The sequence below is a fragment of the Podarcis bocagei genome, assembly GCF_964188305.1.
Source record: "Podarcis bocagei genome assembly, chromosome: 10".
In the NCBI taxonomy this organism is placed as follows: Eukaryota; Metazoa; Chordata; class Lepidosauria; order Squamata; family Lacertidae; genus Podarcis; species Podarcis bocagei.
In genome coordinates, this window is record NC_138135.1 from 49942814 (window position 1) to 49960745 (window position 17932).

At 43.4% G+C, this 17932-nt stretch overlaps 2 protein-coding genes across 2 annotated transcripts; both read left to right on the forward strand.

Annotated features, from left to right (window-relative positions):
- The first annotated feature begins 1175 nt into the window (after nt 1-1175).
- RPL18A (ribosomal protein L18a) lies at nt 1176-6306 on the forward strand. The gene is made up of 5 exons (XM_081211161.1): nt 1176-1334; nt 2238-2417; nt 3930-4059; nt 5139-5248; nt 6158-6306. The coding sequence occupies exons 1-5, from the start codon at nt 1317-1319 to the stop codon at nt 6248-6250; spliced, it is 531 nt and encodes a 176-aa protein (XP_081067287.1). The 5' UTR covers nt 1176-1316; the 3' UTR covers nt 6251-6306.
- A 1907-nt stretch (nt 6307-8213) lies between these two features.
- Nucleotides 8214-15170, forward strand: KICS2 (KICSTOR subunit 2). Its single transcript, XM_081211748.1, has 3 exons — nt 8214-8598; nt 11747-12035; nt 13867-15170. Exons 1-3 carry the CDS (start codon nt 8364-8366, stop codon nt 14681-14683), a joined length of 1341 nt encoding a protein of 446 aa, XP_081067874.1. The 5' UTR covers nt 8214-8363; the 3' UTR covers nt 14684-15170.
- The last annotated feature ends 2762 nt before the right edge of the window (nt 15171-17932 follow it).

A 17932-nucleotide genomic window follows, 5' to 3' on the forward strand; every position in this document is an offset into this window, starting at 1 on the left:
CTGTGTTGATCAATTACTGCTAATCCAAACAATGGACTAGGATCTAGTCGCTAGATTCTAGTTACATCATCAGTGGGTGGCAGGTTCCAAACACCCTTAAACTCCTTCCCCCCCAAAATTAGTTGACAATTCTACCCATCCTTCCTAAACCCTTCCTAAACCCTCTAAATTGTGTGAGAAGCTGCCTTCTGGATGTTCTCCTTAATCTCTCCGTCTTCTCCAGCTGTGTTTAAAACTTTTACTTACTCAAAATATTTTTACTTACCTTTTACCCACCGCTTTTGGACTCTCTATGTATTTATGATGGCTGTTAATTCTTGGGCAGATTAAGCCTTAAAATGTAGAGAAGCATATTCATGGTAATACTTGCAAGCCATGCAGTTGCATTTTTGTTAGCAGTGATTATCCTATGCTACCATCTTCCCAGTCAGTAGTGAAAATTCAGGAAAAGTGCCACAGATTTAAAGTCAAATCCAATTGAGCATATACATTTCAAATGAGGGCAGGTGGGAGGTGCAAAGTGCCTTGCAATGTGGTCTGCGTAGAGATTATAACATCTCTAATCCAGGAAAAGGGGAATTTATGCTTCAATTGAGTTCTAGGTCAAGCAGAAGTATATCACTCTGAATTTTGTTGATGGAGGACTGAGAATGCATTTTCACTAGGCCAATCTCTAACGAGGTGGTTGTTGATTCCTGCTGGGTGCTGGATAATTTTCTGCTCCATCATGTGACGATCCTCAAAAGATCTCTGGGAATACAAGACCTATGGCATCTTCCTCTCCGAAACGTGTGAGAATAACTGTTGCTGGCTGGAGTGGAGGGGGAAGATGATCCAGCATCAGAATTGATGCTTTTCTCATGCCACAATTTACAGATTATGGCATGAGTGGCAGCTGCCCTGCCTTGGACACAGGCAACTGGTGGGCTGTAAATTTGCTAAGCATAGCAACGCCATCATTTTATCCTTTCAGAATGACAGAAGCACCCGAATTTAAACTTTCAGCTGCCTTATTTGCAGCGACGTGCCTATGAGAGACCTACGCCATTCACGTAGATTTTGTCGCGCCGCGAACCACAAGCTATACCCCCCCTTTGAGGCCGTTCACGTCAATTCCGTTGGAAAACTGACCAATAAGCGACGTGGTCCGTCTCGAGACGGACGTTTCTCGCGCCCATTCAGAATGCCTTCCGCGTGAAACCAATAAGCGGGCGGCAGCTCCCCGGAAAGGCGGGGCGTCGCGTCGGGTTGGTGACGTGCGGGTGTTCGCGCATGCGGGCCTTCCTTTTCTGGGTGGCCGCGAGAGAGGCAGCACCATGAAGGCGTCGGGCACCGTAAGCGAAGCGCCGGTCTCGCGGGCTTGCGGGGGTGTCGGGCAGACGCTTCTAATAAGGCAAAGCGGGCGAGGGTGGGGGAAAGCAGCTGAGGGCGGCCCAGGGAGGAGGCGGCTTTCCGTGGGTCTTTCCTCGGCCTTGTCTGGCCACGAGCGAGCGCCCAATATGGCGGCCCTGGCGCCGTCAGCTCCTCGCAGCGTGGAGCCTCCGCGAGACGCGCTTGGCTGAGAAGCCCCGCCTAAGGCGGATGGTTCCCCCCCCCCACTCCAAGGCCGTGGAATGGGGAGGCTTCCCCTTTATATCAGGCCTACTCCTCTCGCCTCCATTCCACCCTCATGGGAACATGCAGTTTCCAGTCGGGGCTGGTCTTCCTGCACCTTTTGAACTGGGCAAACTACTGATAGTTGAAATATGCTTTTCCTGTATGTCAGGGATGGGCCGATGTGTGTGCGCACAATGTACAGAGCTCAGTATGATTAATGTCAAGATACCGTTGCACAGGTGGCGCTGTGAGTTAAACCACAGAGCCTAGGACTTGCTGATCAGAAGGTTGGCGGTTCGAATCTCCGCAATGGGGTGAGCTCCCGTTGCTCGGTCCCTGCTCCTGCCAGCCTAGCAGTTAAAAAGCACGTCAAAGTGCAAGTAGATACACAGGTACCACTCCAGCGGGAAGGTAAACAGTGTTTCCGTGCTGGCCACATGACCCGAAAGCTGTATGCCGGCTCCCTGGGCCAATAAAGCAAGATGAGGTCGGTCACGACTGGAACTAATGGTCAGGGATCTCTTTACCTTTACCGTTGCACAAGTAATTCATTTTTTACAATCATCTTGCAGGTAAAAACACCCTGGCTCTAAAAGCAGTATGGATTTTTCATGTTTGTTTTCTCTATCTTTTTCTTTCAGCTGAGGGAGTACAAAGTTGTTGGGAGATGCCTCCCCACTCCTAAGTGCCCAACACCACCTCTCTATCGTATGCGCATCTTTGCTCCTAATCATGTTGTTGCAAAGTCCCGTTTCTGGTACTTTGTCTCTCAGCTGAAGAAGATGAAGAAATCTTCTGGGGAAATTGTGTACTGTGGACAGGTAAGACCACAAACAAACTTAAATCTTAAAGACCTGTTTAATTTTGTGGTTGGAATGCTTGCTTATTTGCTTAACCCAACATTCCCAGGTACCTAGCTTGTATATATCACCTGTGGGAAACTTCTGTCCCTCCAGATGTTCCTGCATTACAACTCCTACCATCCTTGTCAATTGGCCATGCTAGTTCAGCAGCATTTGGAGGGCCAAAGGTTCCGCATACATATATTTGACCAGTGCTTTATTAATAATTTTCAGAATGTCTGGTCTAGCTTTTTTGGCTTCGTCAAAAGTATTTAAGTGCTGAAGGTTGGCTCAAAAAGTTTGCTGAGTATTTCGCTGCTCATTGTCAGTGCAATCCTAATCATGCTTACTCAGAAGTAACTCCTATTGAATGCAGTAGGGCTTCCAGGTAGGTGGGAGTTAGGATTGCAGCTTGAAATGCTTTCCCTCCATTTTGAAAACACTTAAAATTAATGTTACTGTGTTTCTCTGTAACATGCTACTGCTTCTTTGAAGAATCTAATTGGTGTAGCGTGTGGATTTGGCAGGATATTCTGTATTACTGTAATGTTTTGGGCATTTTACAGTTTTTAAAAGGGGTAGACATAGGACAAGGACGTAGAAAAATATTCCTTATAAACCTCCAAAGCAATCTCTTGATTTCAGCAGAATTTACATAGGGTAGTCAAATCCCAGGTGGTATGGGATGATAGACATTGGTTTGCTGTACCAAGGAAATTTTACATTCTTACTAGGTTGTTTTGTGATGCCTGCATATTAGTTCCAGGCATGATCCACATACAGTACTTAAAGCAGTACTTTGTACTCAGCAGCATTTTGTAGTAATGAAAGCCATATATACCATATAACAGATGAGGAATCTGTAGCCCTCCAGATGTTGCTGAAATAAAACTCCCATCATCCCAGTGTTAGAAACACAGATATGAAAGATAGGAGCTAAATGGCACCTTAAACCTTGGTTATGAGTACATCAATGGAATGTCTAGGCATGCTTCTTTAATAACAGTACAGTGCTGAAAATGAATGAACAGCTAAAATATTATGTTCATTTTTCACATGGTCCTTCCCCTCCCACCACCTAATATTCTTAAGAGGGTCTCTTCTCCAATCTTCAGAGAGTACCTGGAAAATGGGAGTCAGAAAAATGTCCTCCTTTGCTTCCACTCTGCAGTTTTAATCTGAAATCTTAGGCGCCGTACTGCTCCCAGAGCTCAGAAACTGCTTGCACTAATGAAATTTCCTGCCACAAAATGTGCCTAGAACAATGGGAGTTTTGAACAGTTTATCATCCTGGAACATTGGCCATGATGGCTGATGGGAGTTGTAGTCTAAAACATCTGGAAGTTAATAGGTTCCCTATTCCTGCCATATAAATTTAACAGCAATGAAATCTCTCCATTCTGATCCATTTGTTGATTCGTTCACTTGTTATATAAAGCACTGGTAGTCTGTAATGTGATTTTTCTGACAATGTTATTAATGCAATCATAGGTTTTTGAGAAGTCTCCGTTGAAGGTGAAAAATTTCGGTATCTGGCTGCGCTATGATTCTCGTAGTGGAACTCATAACATGTACAGGGAGTACAGGGATTTGACAACTGCTGGAGCTGTTACACAGTGCTGTAAGTAGAGACCCTTTGGAATGTTTGGTTTCCTTTCAATACCACTATTGAAAGATAATGAAAAAGAGGAAATAATTCAAAGTTTTTATTGTGTCATCCATTGCATTTATTTTGATTAGTTATGCAACCTAAATTGACTAAGCATTTTATATGAAGCCATGTGTGCAACAGACCTTTATCTCCTGACCCTCCCAGCACCTCCTGTTCCCTCAAAATTATCTCCTGATGGTTGGGGGACCCCCGCTCAGAGCTGATTTTTTTTTGGGGGGGTGTGCACTGGGGGGAGAATAAACAAGTCCCGCACAAGTGGAATTTTGTTCATGCAGTGTTGGATACAGCTCTTAAGGTTTTTTGAAAAATAAGTTGCAGCTTTGTGTGCTCTAGTCATAAACAAGTTTGGGACTGATGCACATTCCATTGTTCTTGATGGGTCTTAGATATGGATAATGTGTCTGGCATTCTTTTCATTGACCCAAGCCAGGTCAAGATAAGTTTCATTCTTTTAATCTGTTCATAGCCAGATTTATCTTGACCTAGTTTGGGTCAACGAAAAGGTTAGCATGGCTCAAAACCAACCTGCTGTTGTCGGACTACAACTCCCATCACCCCTAGCTCCAGGACCAGTGATCAGGGATGATGGGAGTTGTAGTCCAACAACAGCCGGGGACCAAAGTTTGAGAAACACTGTATAAACTGTACTCTGCCACCTAATTCATGTGATTTGTTGTGTGAAAATTACTTTTAACTTTTTTTTTGTCAACTGGGAACTTTGGCTGTCCTTTAGGACTATCCATATGTACAGATTACATGATGGAAGAGCCACAAATTGTTACTGGTGTTGAAATTTAAAACTGCATACAAACCCAAAGAGCATTGTTTATAATAAAATGTTCTTGCCGTGTGTGCAGATATTAAATGTACCTTGTCGCCTTTCAAGAGCTGCTGTGCCTTTGAAAGTGAAATTGAAGGTCCTACAAATAAATACAGAAAGATTGTGTATTTGTGTATGTATAGATAGTTACAGGGCTCAACCTTGTTTATGTTATTAGAATAGTTCATAATTGTCTGGCATATTACAGATCGCGATATGGGAGCCCGTCATAGAGCTCGTGCTCACTCAATTCAGATCATGAAAGTTGAAGAGATCGCTGCTAACAAGTGCCGCAGACCAGCTGTCAAGCAGTTCCATGTAAGTAGATTAAATGCGTACTTTTGACATCTCTACAAAGTTGAGAATGGAACAGTCTTCATCAAAGTGATGTCAATAAAAAACTACAGTACTAAACCAAATCAAATTTCAATCATGTAAAATTGCCTATACTGGGTCTGCATGAGCAGATCTTCACTCAAGAGAATCCCCCATCCTCCTAGAGCAATTTCTGGGACAAGAGGGGGTGCAGATTGTAGATGAGGGAGGGAAATCGCATTATACTCATGCATGGACCCATTTTCTTTTACTGTAAAAATACTTTTGTGTTATATAACATGAAACAACATGCTTTTATTTAATAAGAAAAACCTATTTCTCCTCTTGCTGCTTAGTTTCAAATTTATAGTATTATGTATACACACCTTGTTTTGTTCTTTAAAATGTTCATTTGCACAATGTCCTCTAAGGATTCAGTCTTTGTTTCTTCTTTGCTGATTAAAACATACAGATGTTTGTTTGGTTTTGGCTTATTATAAAAAAAAAATATAATTTTAGTGCAGTGCATCCCCCAGCCGTTTTTTTACCACAATGCAGATTCTGGTGCAGATATGTAAGTGGTACCATGATATTACTGGGAAAAATGGATTTATATATTTTTGTAGTCCCATCAGAAAGGGTATGGAGCCTGAAAGATATCTGATATTGAAGGACACCTAAAAGACATTTTACACTAGTGACTTTTTAGCAGCTTTGGGATGCTGCCTTTATTACATGTGCGTGGGGATTAGAAAGGTGCATCCCTGTTGCTATTAACATCCAAGATGTTAATTTATTTTTACTAACTATTTTTCTTGTGTAGTAATGTCAATTATTAAAACATAGTAGCCATGAATTAATTTTACTAGTTAGTGTCTAATGAACATTTACTAATGCTTTGTTTTCCTACAGGATTCCAAAATCAAGTTCCCTCTGCCACATAGAGTTCTGCGTTGTCAACATAAGCCGCGCTTCACCACCAAGAGACCAAACACGTTCTTCTAAATGCAGATTTGGTTCATTTGCTCTGAGTTTCAATAAAGTTCTTTTTGAACTTCTGATTATTTTTGTTACGTCTGGAACATAATTGTCCCAACCTTGCAAATACAGTGTTGAGGGAAATTGCACATCTGCCTGTCATCCTCTTCCCACCTCTCTGCTGTGCATCTGTGGAAGGACAAGGGAGTTGATGGATCTAGAGTATCATTCACAGAACAGGATGCTCTCTGATAGACCCATACACAGACTGGCTTTGTCAGCTTATCAGAAAGAGCCTTGCTTTTAAGTTTTGAAGATAGAAGAGCAAAGTTTCTGAGATTGCTGAGGAACAGGTAATTGTTATTGCTTACAAGTAGCCATTTGCTACCTTAAATTGCTAGGCACACGTCTGTGGCAGATATAGAAACTACATATAGAAAGTTACATTTTGTACTTTTTATTATGCCTGTCACCTTCCTTAACATGTAAACTCAACAAAACTAGCAAAGAAGAACACACAGTACTTCCATTATGAACACAGGAAAATGCTAGGTGGGTGTAGCTTACACATATTTATTGCTCCAGTGTGCAAACTGTGTACAAAGAAGCAGTCTTGCCTTGTTCTTAGGAACAGCAGATGAGGTACAGAAGCTGGAGGGTACTAGTTGGCTGCAAGTAGGTGGGTTGAATGCCAGGCCTAGTGGATCCTGCCATGACATAGAGGCCTCCCCAAATTGCCCACTATGCCAGGTGCTGAAAGTGTCCCTGCATATTTGCACCAGAGTTTGTGTGGCCTATGACTGAGCTGAATATTTTGACTTGACAGACTCACTATAAAAATAGTTGAAAACATTGGGAAGGGTAATGTGAGGAACAAAAGTTGTGTCTATAGTGGGTGTGGAGAATCTTTGGCTGACGGCGTTTTCCCAAGCTATGCTACACAAAATGCCAGATACGGGGCTGGTGACGTTATAGCTGACTGTGCAACTATGGCACAGCCATCACTGCAGAAAGCAGGCACAACATCTGACGGGTGGTGACTTAAAAGGCTACGGGACAGATGCAATGCTGATACCATGATAGTCATCTTTCCCCTGATGTTGCTACTGTAAGTTTGGAAAATTTATCCAGAGATGAAAAAACAAAAACGGGGGGGGGGGGGCTTTATGTCTTTCCTCTTAGTTCTTTCTCAGAATCCAAACACAGGAAGCAAGGACAAATTGACCAATAATCTTGATTTTACCAGAAAAATATAGGACTACTAAGAAAGCTGCAAAACAGACTGGTGGCATGTCTTTTGGTAAAGAACTGGGGGCTGAGTTGGAAGTACAGTGGTACCTCCGGTTAAGTACTTACGGTAATTCGTTCTGGAGGTCTGTTCTTAACCTGAAACTGTTCTTAACCTGAAGCACCACTTTAGCTAATGGGGCCTCCTGCTGCTGCTGCGCTGCCAGAGCATGATTTCTGTTCTCATACTGAAGCAAAGTTATTAACCCGAGGTAATATTTCTGGGTTAGTGGAGTCTGTAACCTGAAGCGTATGTAACCCGAGGTACCACTATTGTGTAAGTGTAGCATAAAAAAGGAAGCCTGATACAGTCTTGGGCATGGGTGGCAAATCCCCAGCCTGACTGCGCCCCAAACCTGGCCATTATCAGTGGATGAGCAGAGAAGGAACGAGTTCCAACCCCACCGTCGATGTTCCTGTGAACATGCAGCTGTAGTACAAGGTTGGCCCATGCCAAGGTTAGCTCATGCCGCTCTAGGACTTGAGCCCTTCTGTCCTCGCTGCGCTCCTTTGGAAACAAATTTGTCCCCGCCCCGCCGATTTGTTGGATTCAATAAGCAACAGGATTCGCTCCCCTGATTCCTCGTCCCCGCCCCTCACCAGCCTCGCTCAGGTTCCCCCGCCCTTTGTCTTCCCTGATAGATCACGTGGCGCTGCCCCTTCCCTACAGCCCGATTGGCTCTTGAATAGGGAAGGGGCGGGCGCGGGGGAGTTATGATGGCCGCCCTCCGGCTCACGTGACTTGTCCTTTAGGTGTATATGTCTGCGGGAGCGCGCGCGTGTGTTTGTGGATGTCTCCGCGTTGGGGCGCGGGAGAGGTGGCTGCCGTGCGCGTGGCGGCGGCGGCGGGCGAATGGGGGAGGCTACCCCTCTGGGCGCGCCGGTGCCGGTGGAGCAGGCGGTGCTGGAGACCTTCTTCTCGCACCTGGGCATCTTCTCCTACGACAAGGCCAAGGACAATGTGGAGAAGGAGCGCGAGGCCAACAAGAGCGCGGGCGCCAGCTGGCTTTCGCTGCTGGCCGGCTTGGCCCACCTGGCCGCGGCCGAGAAGGCCTATCACAGCATGACCTTCCTGGGCCAGAAACTAGGTACCGACCGGGCCGCTGATGCTGCTTTGGGGCCACTTTGCTTCTCTCCTCCCCCCACCCCCGCCACCCCATCCCACTGAGGCGCAGGTCTCCCCTTGACAGAGAAGGGCAGTTCTTCCTTGACGTGCGGAACTTCTCCTCAGGCCCGCCAGCAGTTGGTCCCCAGGTGTAGATGTTGAGTGAGGGGCAGGGGTGCCAACTTGAATAAAATATCGGGGTGGGGGGCAGGTATTATGTGAACTGCCCTGAAACCCCCGGGTATAAGTAAAGGTAAAGGGACCCCTGACCATTAGGTCCAGTCATGACTAAGCCGCTTCTGGCAGACCAGAGCAGCGCACGGAAACGCAGTTTACCTTCCCGCTGGAGCGGTACCTATTTAACTACTTGCACTTTGACATGCTTTCGAACTGCTAAGTTGGCAGGAGCAGGGACCGAGCAACAGGAGCTCACCCCGTCGTGGGGATTCGAACCGCCGACCTTCTGATCGGCAAGTCCTAGGCTCTGTGGTTTAACCCATAAGAATAATAAGCCGCATCCCTGCCATAGCTGTCAACTTTCAGATTTGAGAATAAGGGATCAGCAGCCTTGAAAATAAGGGATCAGCAGCCTCACCTGTCCCAGAGAGCCTCGGAAATAAGGGATCAGCAGCTTCACCTGTCCTGGGGACAGTCTGCGGGATATCTAACAATCCGGGTTAGCAGCGGGAAGCAGTGGGAAACGGTGCTGGAATAAGGGAATTTCCTGTAAAAAAAGGGAAGGTTGACAGCTATGATCCCTGCATAAACAAGGCGTGGCGCATGCACCTCATTTGAATGGCAATGCCCATCAACTTTGGCTGCCCCCCCAGGTCACTCAGGTATTTTATTTGGGGGGGGCAAAGGGACCTAGGCCCCTAGGAGTTGGCTCCTATGCCGAGGGGTTGGGCCCATGTCATCCCCCTCCTGCACTTCACTCTCCCCCCCCCCCACCTTTCTAGACATCCATATCCATGACAGCCTTGGGATGTTCAGCAGAACAAACAAAACCTAGGGACAGATCAAAGGTATATTTGCAGGCAAAGGTGCATGTGTTTCATGGAAGAGTTTCTTGAGACTCCCAATGTTCATCACAAGCAATAAATCCTGTCATCCTGCCATTATAGTTCCCGTTTCTTACCCGGCATAAACTGAATTCAATAATAACAATATTGGGGGCCCCCTTTTTTAACAAAATACATCGGCTTTTTGTTCTGATATAGCCTGATAGTGAAAGCAAGTGCTGGAGCAACTGCTTTGCGTGCAGTTAGATCTTAGGTTCAGTTGGAAACACTGGTGGAGAGATGTTGCCAGTTAATGTAGGCCAGTGGTGTCCAAACTTTTTTCTAAGAGGGCCAGATTTGATGAAGTGAAGGGCCGTGAGAGCCGGCCCAAGGACCAACCAAAGTTGTTGAGCTTTTTTAAGGCAATACTACTGAGCTAGCTAGAACAGAAATCTGATTTGTGCAAGGTGTGTGTGTGCAAGGCAGCTTTTTGTCCACTTGAAGGCAACAGCGTTAGGTGGTCTGTGGCCGAATGGAAACTAATGGGCAGGAATCATTTTGGGTGCTGGAATGGCCATTTAAATGTGATAGAAAGAGTCCCAGTTAATAGACTTTGGAAGGAGAGGGTGGTGAATGGGTCCTTCATCGTACAGGCTGCAGATTAACTTTCAAATCATTGAGCAACTTGTTCAAATTTGTAAAGCTACACTAAAACAGCATTCTTTGACAAGGCACTGGCAGTCCAGGTAATGTGCTGATATCAGTAACCTGTTAGGGTTTTCTGGTTCTTCTAATGCTCATGTTTGCAGAACTAGGTTGTAGCATGGAACTGTCAGTAACACCGGTTTAATAAAATCACCCAATAGGCACTGTCCAAAACCAGAAAAGCATAAGTCCTTCCTGAAGTCTCATATTCTGAAAAAAGCCATGAGACAAAATGAGAGAAGAGTTGCAGAGGAATTTTGCACTTGCTGGAGTGGGAAAAATAAAAGCATGAAAAGAGTTAAAGAATCTTGTAGGGATTTTTAGTCCTTGCTTTCAAAATCACAGCTGGTTACAAATAAGAATTATATTACTCTCATGCACTATGTTCTTTGCATTTGATTACTTAACTCTGCTTCCTTCCCTTAATGGGTCTTGTGACTCTCTTGAGGTGTGATGTGGCTCTTGGGAAAATACATGCTTAAGCTTTCTTAATCTTAAATAATTTAAAATGTACTTGCTTGTGTGCTTTTAAGGACTAATGAGCAGGTCTTTGAGTTCATCTGTTCTCTTTGAATTCTGATTTGCAGTTAGAATGTTGGTATATTCATGACTGTACGTTTCACGTTTCAGGGTTTAAAAAACTTAAAAGTGTTTCGTGTTGTTTGGTCAAAAACACATTCAAAAGTCTAGCTATTAATAGCAGCATGAGTTATTAACATTTAATGATGGCAATGCTGTGTAAAATCCTTAGAGAAGAGGTTACTTCTAGGTTGAGTATATTCTTCCCAGCAAACTTAGAAGTAATATCTAGACCTTTCTGAAAACAAGGCATGGACAGTGAAGCAATGTGGCAGAAGGCCCCTGATGAAAAATTAATTTGGAATAAGTAGAGGTTAAACTGGGACGCAGGTGGCGCTGTGGGTTAAACCACAGAGCCTAGGGCCTGCCAATCAAAAGGTCGGCGGTTTGAATCCCCGCGACAGGGTGAGCTCCCGTTGCTCGGTCCCTGTTCCTGCCAACCTAGCAGTTCAAAAGCACGTCAAAGTGCAAGTAGATAAATAGGTACCGCTCCAGCAGGAAGGTAAATGGCATTTCCGTGCGCTGCTCTGGTTCGCCAGAAGCGGCTTAGTCATGCTGGCCACATGACCCGGAAGCTGTATGCCGGCTCCCTTGGCCAATAAAGTGAGATGAGCGTCGCAACCCCAGAGTCAGTCACAAATGGACCTAATGGTCAGGGGTCCCTTTACCTTTAGAGGTTAAACTTGCTAAAATGCAAACTTCTATTATGTACTAATGAAATATCTTACAAGTCATTGTTGCTGCTGAACATGCAATTGCTAATTAACTACGGAGGCATATTGTTTCGTCTTGTGCATTTTTCATCCATAGTATCGGTAATATATACTTCTTTTCAAAAAAATACAGGTGGACAGTCTTTCTTCAGCCGAAAAGACTCTATACGAACCATATATACATCTCTGCATAATGAACTGAAGAAGGTGGTGGCAACGGGTCGGAATGCATTGGGGGGAACAGCCCCCCACCTAGAAGAACTGCTTTCTCACCTGTCTGAGCAGCTCTGTTATTTTGTTCAGGCTCGAATGGAAATTGCTGATTTCTATGAAAAAATGTATAGCCTTAGCACCCAAAAGTTTATCAACTCCAAGGAACTGGTAAACATCTTGGAATCCATCCTTAAAAAGTACAGCTCAAGGTCAGTGTGTCCTTTTAATGTCATTGATGTTTTTATTTTAAGCAGAAGGATTGAAAATTTGCATTATAGCTTTGTCAATGTAAAAGCAGTCCAGAATCCAAATGGTTTAGTCTTTATACCATTTTACATATTAGCAAAAAATGAGTTTAAGATATATGAACAATGCCAACAAAGTGTCTGCAATTCCCCCCAACCCTGGTGTTTTAGATGACCAGCTGTTGGAACAGGGATCTGGCACAGTTTCTATCATGTTTGCTATCCAACAATTTCATTAACTTTCATCTTCCCCTACCCCTTAATTTTTTTTTTTAATGGGCTCAGGAAGCCTGCAAATTTATACATAGTGCCTAAATTTAAGAACATAATCACAGATTTAGGGTTGGTACAAAATTGAGAAGCATGAGATCCTTCCTTAAGTATATGAAACATAAGCACATCCTCTCAGCCTTATCATCATGATTTTTCTAAACTGCAACATCCACAAATTAATTTTAAATAGTTCCCCATAATTTAATTTTTAAAAAAATATGGTTTCATATCTGTATTTCTTAATTGCCAGTGTCAGGAGTAGACATTTTTGTGTGTGTAGAAAGCAGGTGTGGAAATGACTTTGTAATGGTGTCTGTGGTAAGGCTTTTAATTAGTACACATTTCTGAGACAGTGTAAGTTTTGTCATTCAGCCTTCTTCATCATCATTCAGTTGGCAATTTTCTGGAATTACAGTTTTTCACTAGATGTCCCCGACAAGGCTTGCATTCAGTTTAAATTCTGCTTCATTTAAACTTGGTTAGCTGAGTCTTATATGGTGGACTGAAGGCACATTGTCTCCAAGTAGGCAACATTTTTTCAGACACAATATCAGGAATGTTCCTCTCATTAGGAAACAATTTGAGCACTGGTCTGTGCTTTTTCTTCTTTATCTAGTTTGCAGTAACAATAAAATGGCTGTTGACCTGGTCGTTGGAACCAACTGGAGCTGAAATTTTGTAGAAATGAGTAGTGGGTCACTTTCAAGTGGATGTTTATATAATTTAATTAGTATAACTTATTCTGACCAAAGTTTTCTGTTTCATCCAAATGTGAAGTATTCTGTGGTGAGTTGGAGGGTTGTTGTTTTTTGCAGAATTTGGGAGTAAATCATATATTATCCAACACTTGGAAGTATTGGCCCACTTCACATGTATGCTATAATTAACATACATTTCTGAACATACATTTGAACATACATTTCTGGTCTGTTTATGTCCTCTCCCCTACTGTGTGGAGGAAACAAACCATGATCTCTGGCTTAATGTTCTGACTCTGCTTTGTTTTGCTCCCAACAACCATAATCAGTAAGCCAAGAATAAACCTTGGCTAAGATTATGGTTTTTTAGGAGCGAAACAAACCATAGTTCCTTGTTCAAATACAACATCTAGCTGGGGATTATGGTTTGCTTTCTGCCAATGTGATCCAAGAGGAGTGAAGCAGGCATGATTTACCATGGTTGATGGCTTCTTGTGATGTGTGAATGTGGCTGTTGTGCCCCTTGGAGACAAGCATAGAAAATACTCAACTTTGATACATTGGTGAGTGGAACACGGGTGAACTGCTTATTCAGCGTACCTGGTACATGATTGTAACATGCAGAGTTGCCAAGATCTTAAAATCCTGTTAGAAGTAGTGACAAAGCTCTTCAATTCTGTTTTGTACTATGGTGTTCCGGGAAGGACAGCATTTGGCAAGCATGCTCTAGAACTGTACACTCTCTCTGGATTCCTGGCTGATTGAGAGAATAGCTTTTCTGTGCAATGCATCTCATGCATCTCGAAATGTCTTCCCTTCTCTAGATTTCATCACCCAATCCTTAGTCCTCTGGAAAGTAGCTTCCAGTTAGAAGCGGATGTGCTTACCCATCTTTTGAAGGCTCAGGCACAGATCTCAGAGTGGAAATTCCTCCCATCCTTGGTCCATTTGCACAATGCTCACACAAAGCTGCAGACCTGGGGACAGATTTTCGAGAAGCAACGAGAAACCAAGAAACACCTGTTTGGCGGCCAGTCTCAGAAGGCTGTGCAACCACCACACCTTTTTCTGTGGCTCATGAAACTCAAGAATATCCTCCTTGCCAAATTTAGCTTTTACTTTCATGAGGCACTTAGTCGGCAAACGACGCCATCTGAAATGAAGACATTGACTGCAAAAGCCAATCCTGATTATTTTGGGAAAATTTCCAGCTTTATCAGGAAATACGATGCTGTTAACGTTTCCTTAATCTTTGACAACCGTGGATCAGAGAGCTTTCAGGGACATGGTTACCATCATCCTCATTCCTACAGAGAAGCCCCCAAAGGTGTTGATCAGTATCCTGCAGTAGTATCTCTGCCCAGTGACAGGCCTGTTATGCACTGGCCCAATGTCATCATGATTATGTCTGACAGGGCTTCTGACCTCAACAGTTTGGAAAAGGTGGTCCATTTCTATGATGACAAAGTTCAAAGCACATACTTTTTGACTCGCCCCGAACCTCATTTTACCATTGTAGTTATTTTTGAATCCAAGAAGTCTGAGAGAGACTCTCATTTTATCTCTTTTCTCAATGAAACTTCCTATTCCCTTAAGAACTCAAAAGCATTTGCAAGTCTGAAGCCTGGATCCAAAGGATAAAAGGATTTGCTATTAAAATTGTTTATTGGAATGCAAGGAAACTGGCTTTTAAGGCTTCTAGAAATGCCTGTTTGTGTATGTTGGTCATTTTTTTAAATATAGAAGCTATTTTAATATTAAGTATTTAATGTTTAATATTAATATTCAGCATTTTTGGAATGAATAGCTTGAATGATATAAAATTGAATTGGAAGGTGGCAAACTCCTCAAATGTAGTGCACTAAAACTATCAGGATGGTGTTTTGCTCAACTGCTGTATTTTTTTTAAGTCTATATGACACTTGTTTGCCTTTACCTAAATGCACTTTATCTGCTGCTGGTCTGTCACTTAGCATTTGCTGGAAACAGATTTGAATAGGAATACGGAGTATGAATCCCACCACCAAAAGCAATTGCCTATATTAAAAGTATTCTTTGGTCATATTCACTGGAAAATGTTGGAACTTGAAGCAAATAATTGCAATAAATTAAATGCATAATGGAAAAATACCTTTCTTTCTCAGCTCTGTAAAACCTTGGTCTGGAATTCCATAAGTCATAAATAAGGCCCTATTTCATCATCTTGTGGTAGTGGCTTTACAGATCCCTTTCTCTCTAACTCTTATGCTTAGTTGTTATGCTATAGGAAGCTGTATATACTTGTTATTATTTATTTAAAAAAATTATATCCCATATCTTTCCTTGAAAGAGCTCAAGGTGGCTAATAGTAAAAATAGCTTATGGTTTGTATCCAGTAGTGCCACCTACATCAGCTCTGGGAGGTTTGGGGGCTCCAGAGCAGGTTCAGGGAGAGTGCCAGGGCAGAGGAATACATTTCAAGGGGGTCAAGAGGAAGAAGTCCTATTGCACATGCAGAACTCAGTTTTTACAGCCTTGGATCCAAACTCAAATACAGCAGTTTAAACCATCAAGCTAACACAGATACATGAAAGCATTAAAACATCACCAGGAAGCAACAACTCTGCCGTGAAATAAAAATTAATCAGCCTTGGGGCATTTAAGGATATGCAAATTTCTTAAACTTACTTTCTAAGCCAGCTATGTACCTAACCAATGACCTTAGCTTTTATATAGGCATTGTTAACTGGTTTTTCTTTTCTGGCATGCTGCCACATGCTGCCGTTCTTCAGCTACTATTCCAGAACAGTGTACTCAAAATGTTTTTTTCCCCCTTCTAGAAATGAAAAGATCCCAACATTTGCAAAAGATTCAGAATGGATCCTCAGTATTGTCATTTGTGTGGCACCACCCCACTTTCTGGGCGGGGGCTTGTGCGGTGTGGTTTTGGAGATAGCTGCTCCATGCCATTCCCTCTGACCAGTGCAAACTGTCAGTTTGTGAACTATTCAGAGACGTGATGTCAGCTAGTGAAGGGAGTTCAGGGATCAGCTGTAGCTCAGGCAGACACAGAGAGTTCCTCTTGTCTAACCTTTTATAATTGGTTAGAATTCTAGAATACAAGGTATTATATACCAAAAAATCCAAAGAAAACTAGCACGTGTTTAGAAATCCTACATTTAGTGGCTGGCAGGACACAAGGGAGGATAAGGAGGGGTGTGACTACAACCACAGAACTTTTCTCGGTTTGGGTGCAACCTGCCATTAGTGTGGGAGTGGGGGAAAGGCACTCACTTTGTAAAAACAGCAACCATGTGATGAAAGGTGTAGAATATCAGCTCCAAATGCACTTAAAAATGGATCCAACCGCAGCTACAGCACCATAAATGGCAAGTGTGGAAAAGCCCTGACTAATGCATGGCTTTTTTATTTTCTTCTCTTTCGAGAGGTTAGTCATACTTCTCTCTCGTGAAGAGATAATTACACTGTGCAAACCACTGGCATGGCTCTGTTGGCCACTTTGGAATATTTGGGTATGGAGGGAGATTTTAGGAACTTTTCTTTTTTTCTTAGAAGATGAGCCATTTTGTATGGTTGGATGCTATCCAGACCCAGTGTTTTACCAGTTTTAATGTCAGTAAGGCCTAGGATGTTGTCTCTTGTCACCACCATTTGCCTGAGTTCCTCAAAACTCATTTTCTGTGGAAGGGATCTGCCTTATACCCTCTGCTGTGAAGACAAAAGCAATGCATTCAACTTCTCTGCAATCTCCTTTGGTTGAGATGGAAGTACATTCATTCATTTTTTTGCAACGCAACAGTGCCAGGAAAAGATAAATTTTCCAGTATGGGAAGAAAGAGCATATATCTTTCAGAGAAAATTAACAATAAAATAAAGACACGGTATGACTAGAGGGGGAATTTTGTTATTGATACCATGGGATCTATCGGTAGGTTTCTATGACACTCCTGCAACCACCGTCTACACACCACCTCAAATTGCAAAAGCCTCACTGGCTGTGGATTTAATTGCATTTTCCCAATGGTGATATATTGCAGCTGAGTGCTGCAATAATTCAATATCCTGAACAGAAGCCCTTTCTTGAAGGAAAGACAGTTGTGTCCTGCAGAACAAATGAACATCAGCTGTGCTACATTTGTTCTTTGAAAAACTGGTTGTCTGGGAAGATCCTTGGGGACCAGAGAATATAGTGTGCAGGTATTGTCAGGTGTGCGTGCAGGAGACAAGCCCTGTGACCAATAGGACTTTGCAGGACTGGGGCTTTCCTAAGTTTGTTCTGAAGAGGCAAGGCACGGCCCCACAGGTGAGGCCAATTGGTAACTCACAGCACCTGGTGGCAAGAGCTGGGAAGGGATCGAAGGTCAGCATTTCCCTTCAGCTCTTTGCTACAACACCACACTTCCTGCCTTGCTGCATTTGATTTCTTGCTTCCTGATCCTTGAACCTCAGCTTCTTGATTCCCTGCTTCTTGATCCTTGGACCCCTGACTTCGTGATTCCTTGCTTCCTGACCCTCAGACCCTTGGCTTCTTGACTCCCGGCTCTCTGACCCTCGGACTCTTGGCTCCCGACTCCTGGCTTCTGGACCCCTGTCCCTGCTCCCACCCTGCCATCTTGCCCCCGGTCCTGACGTCCCCTGCCGGGACTTCGATCACCTGTGACAGGTATGGTTTAAGTGTTGTGGTCTCCAACTCTCTTTACTCGCCATTACAGCTATGCATATTACACTGATGGCATTAGCAATAGCCTTTAGAACAATATAAATGGAAGGTTAAAGTAATAGTCAGACCTTGCACTGGCATTTAAAATCACTGTCCGTTTTCAAAAGAGCAGTTGAAAGTACACCTGTGTATACTTTCGGTATGGTATAAAAGTAAAATGGGTTTTAAAA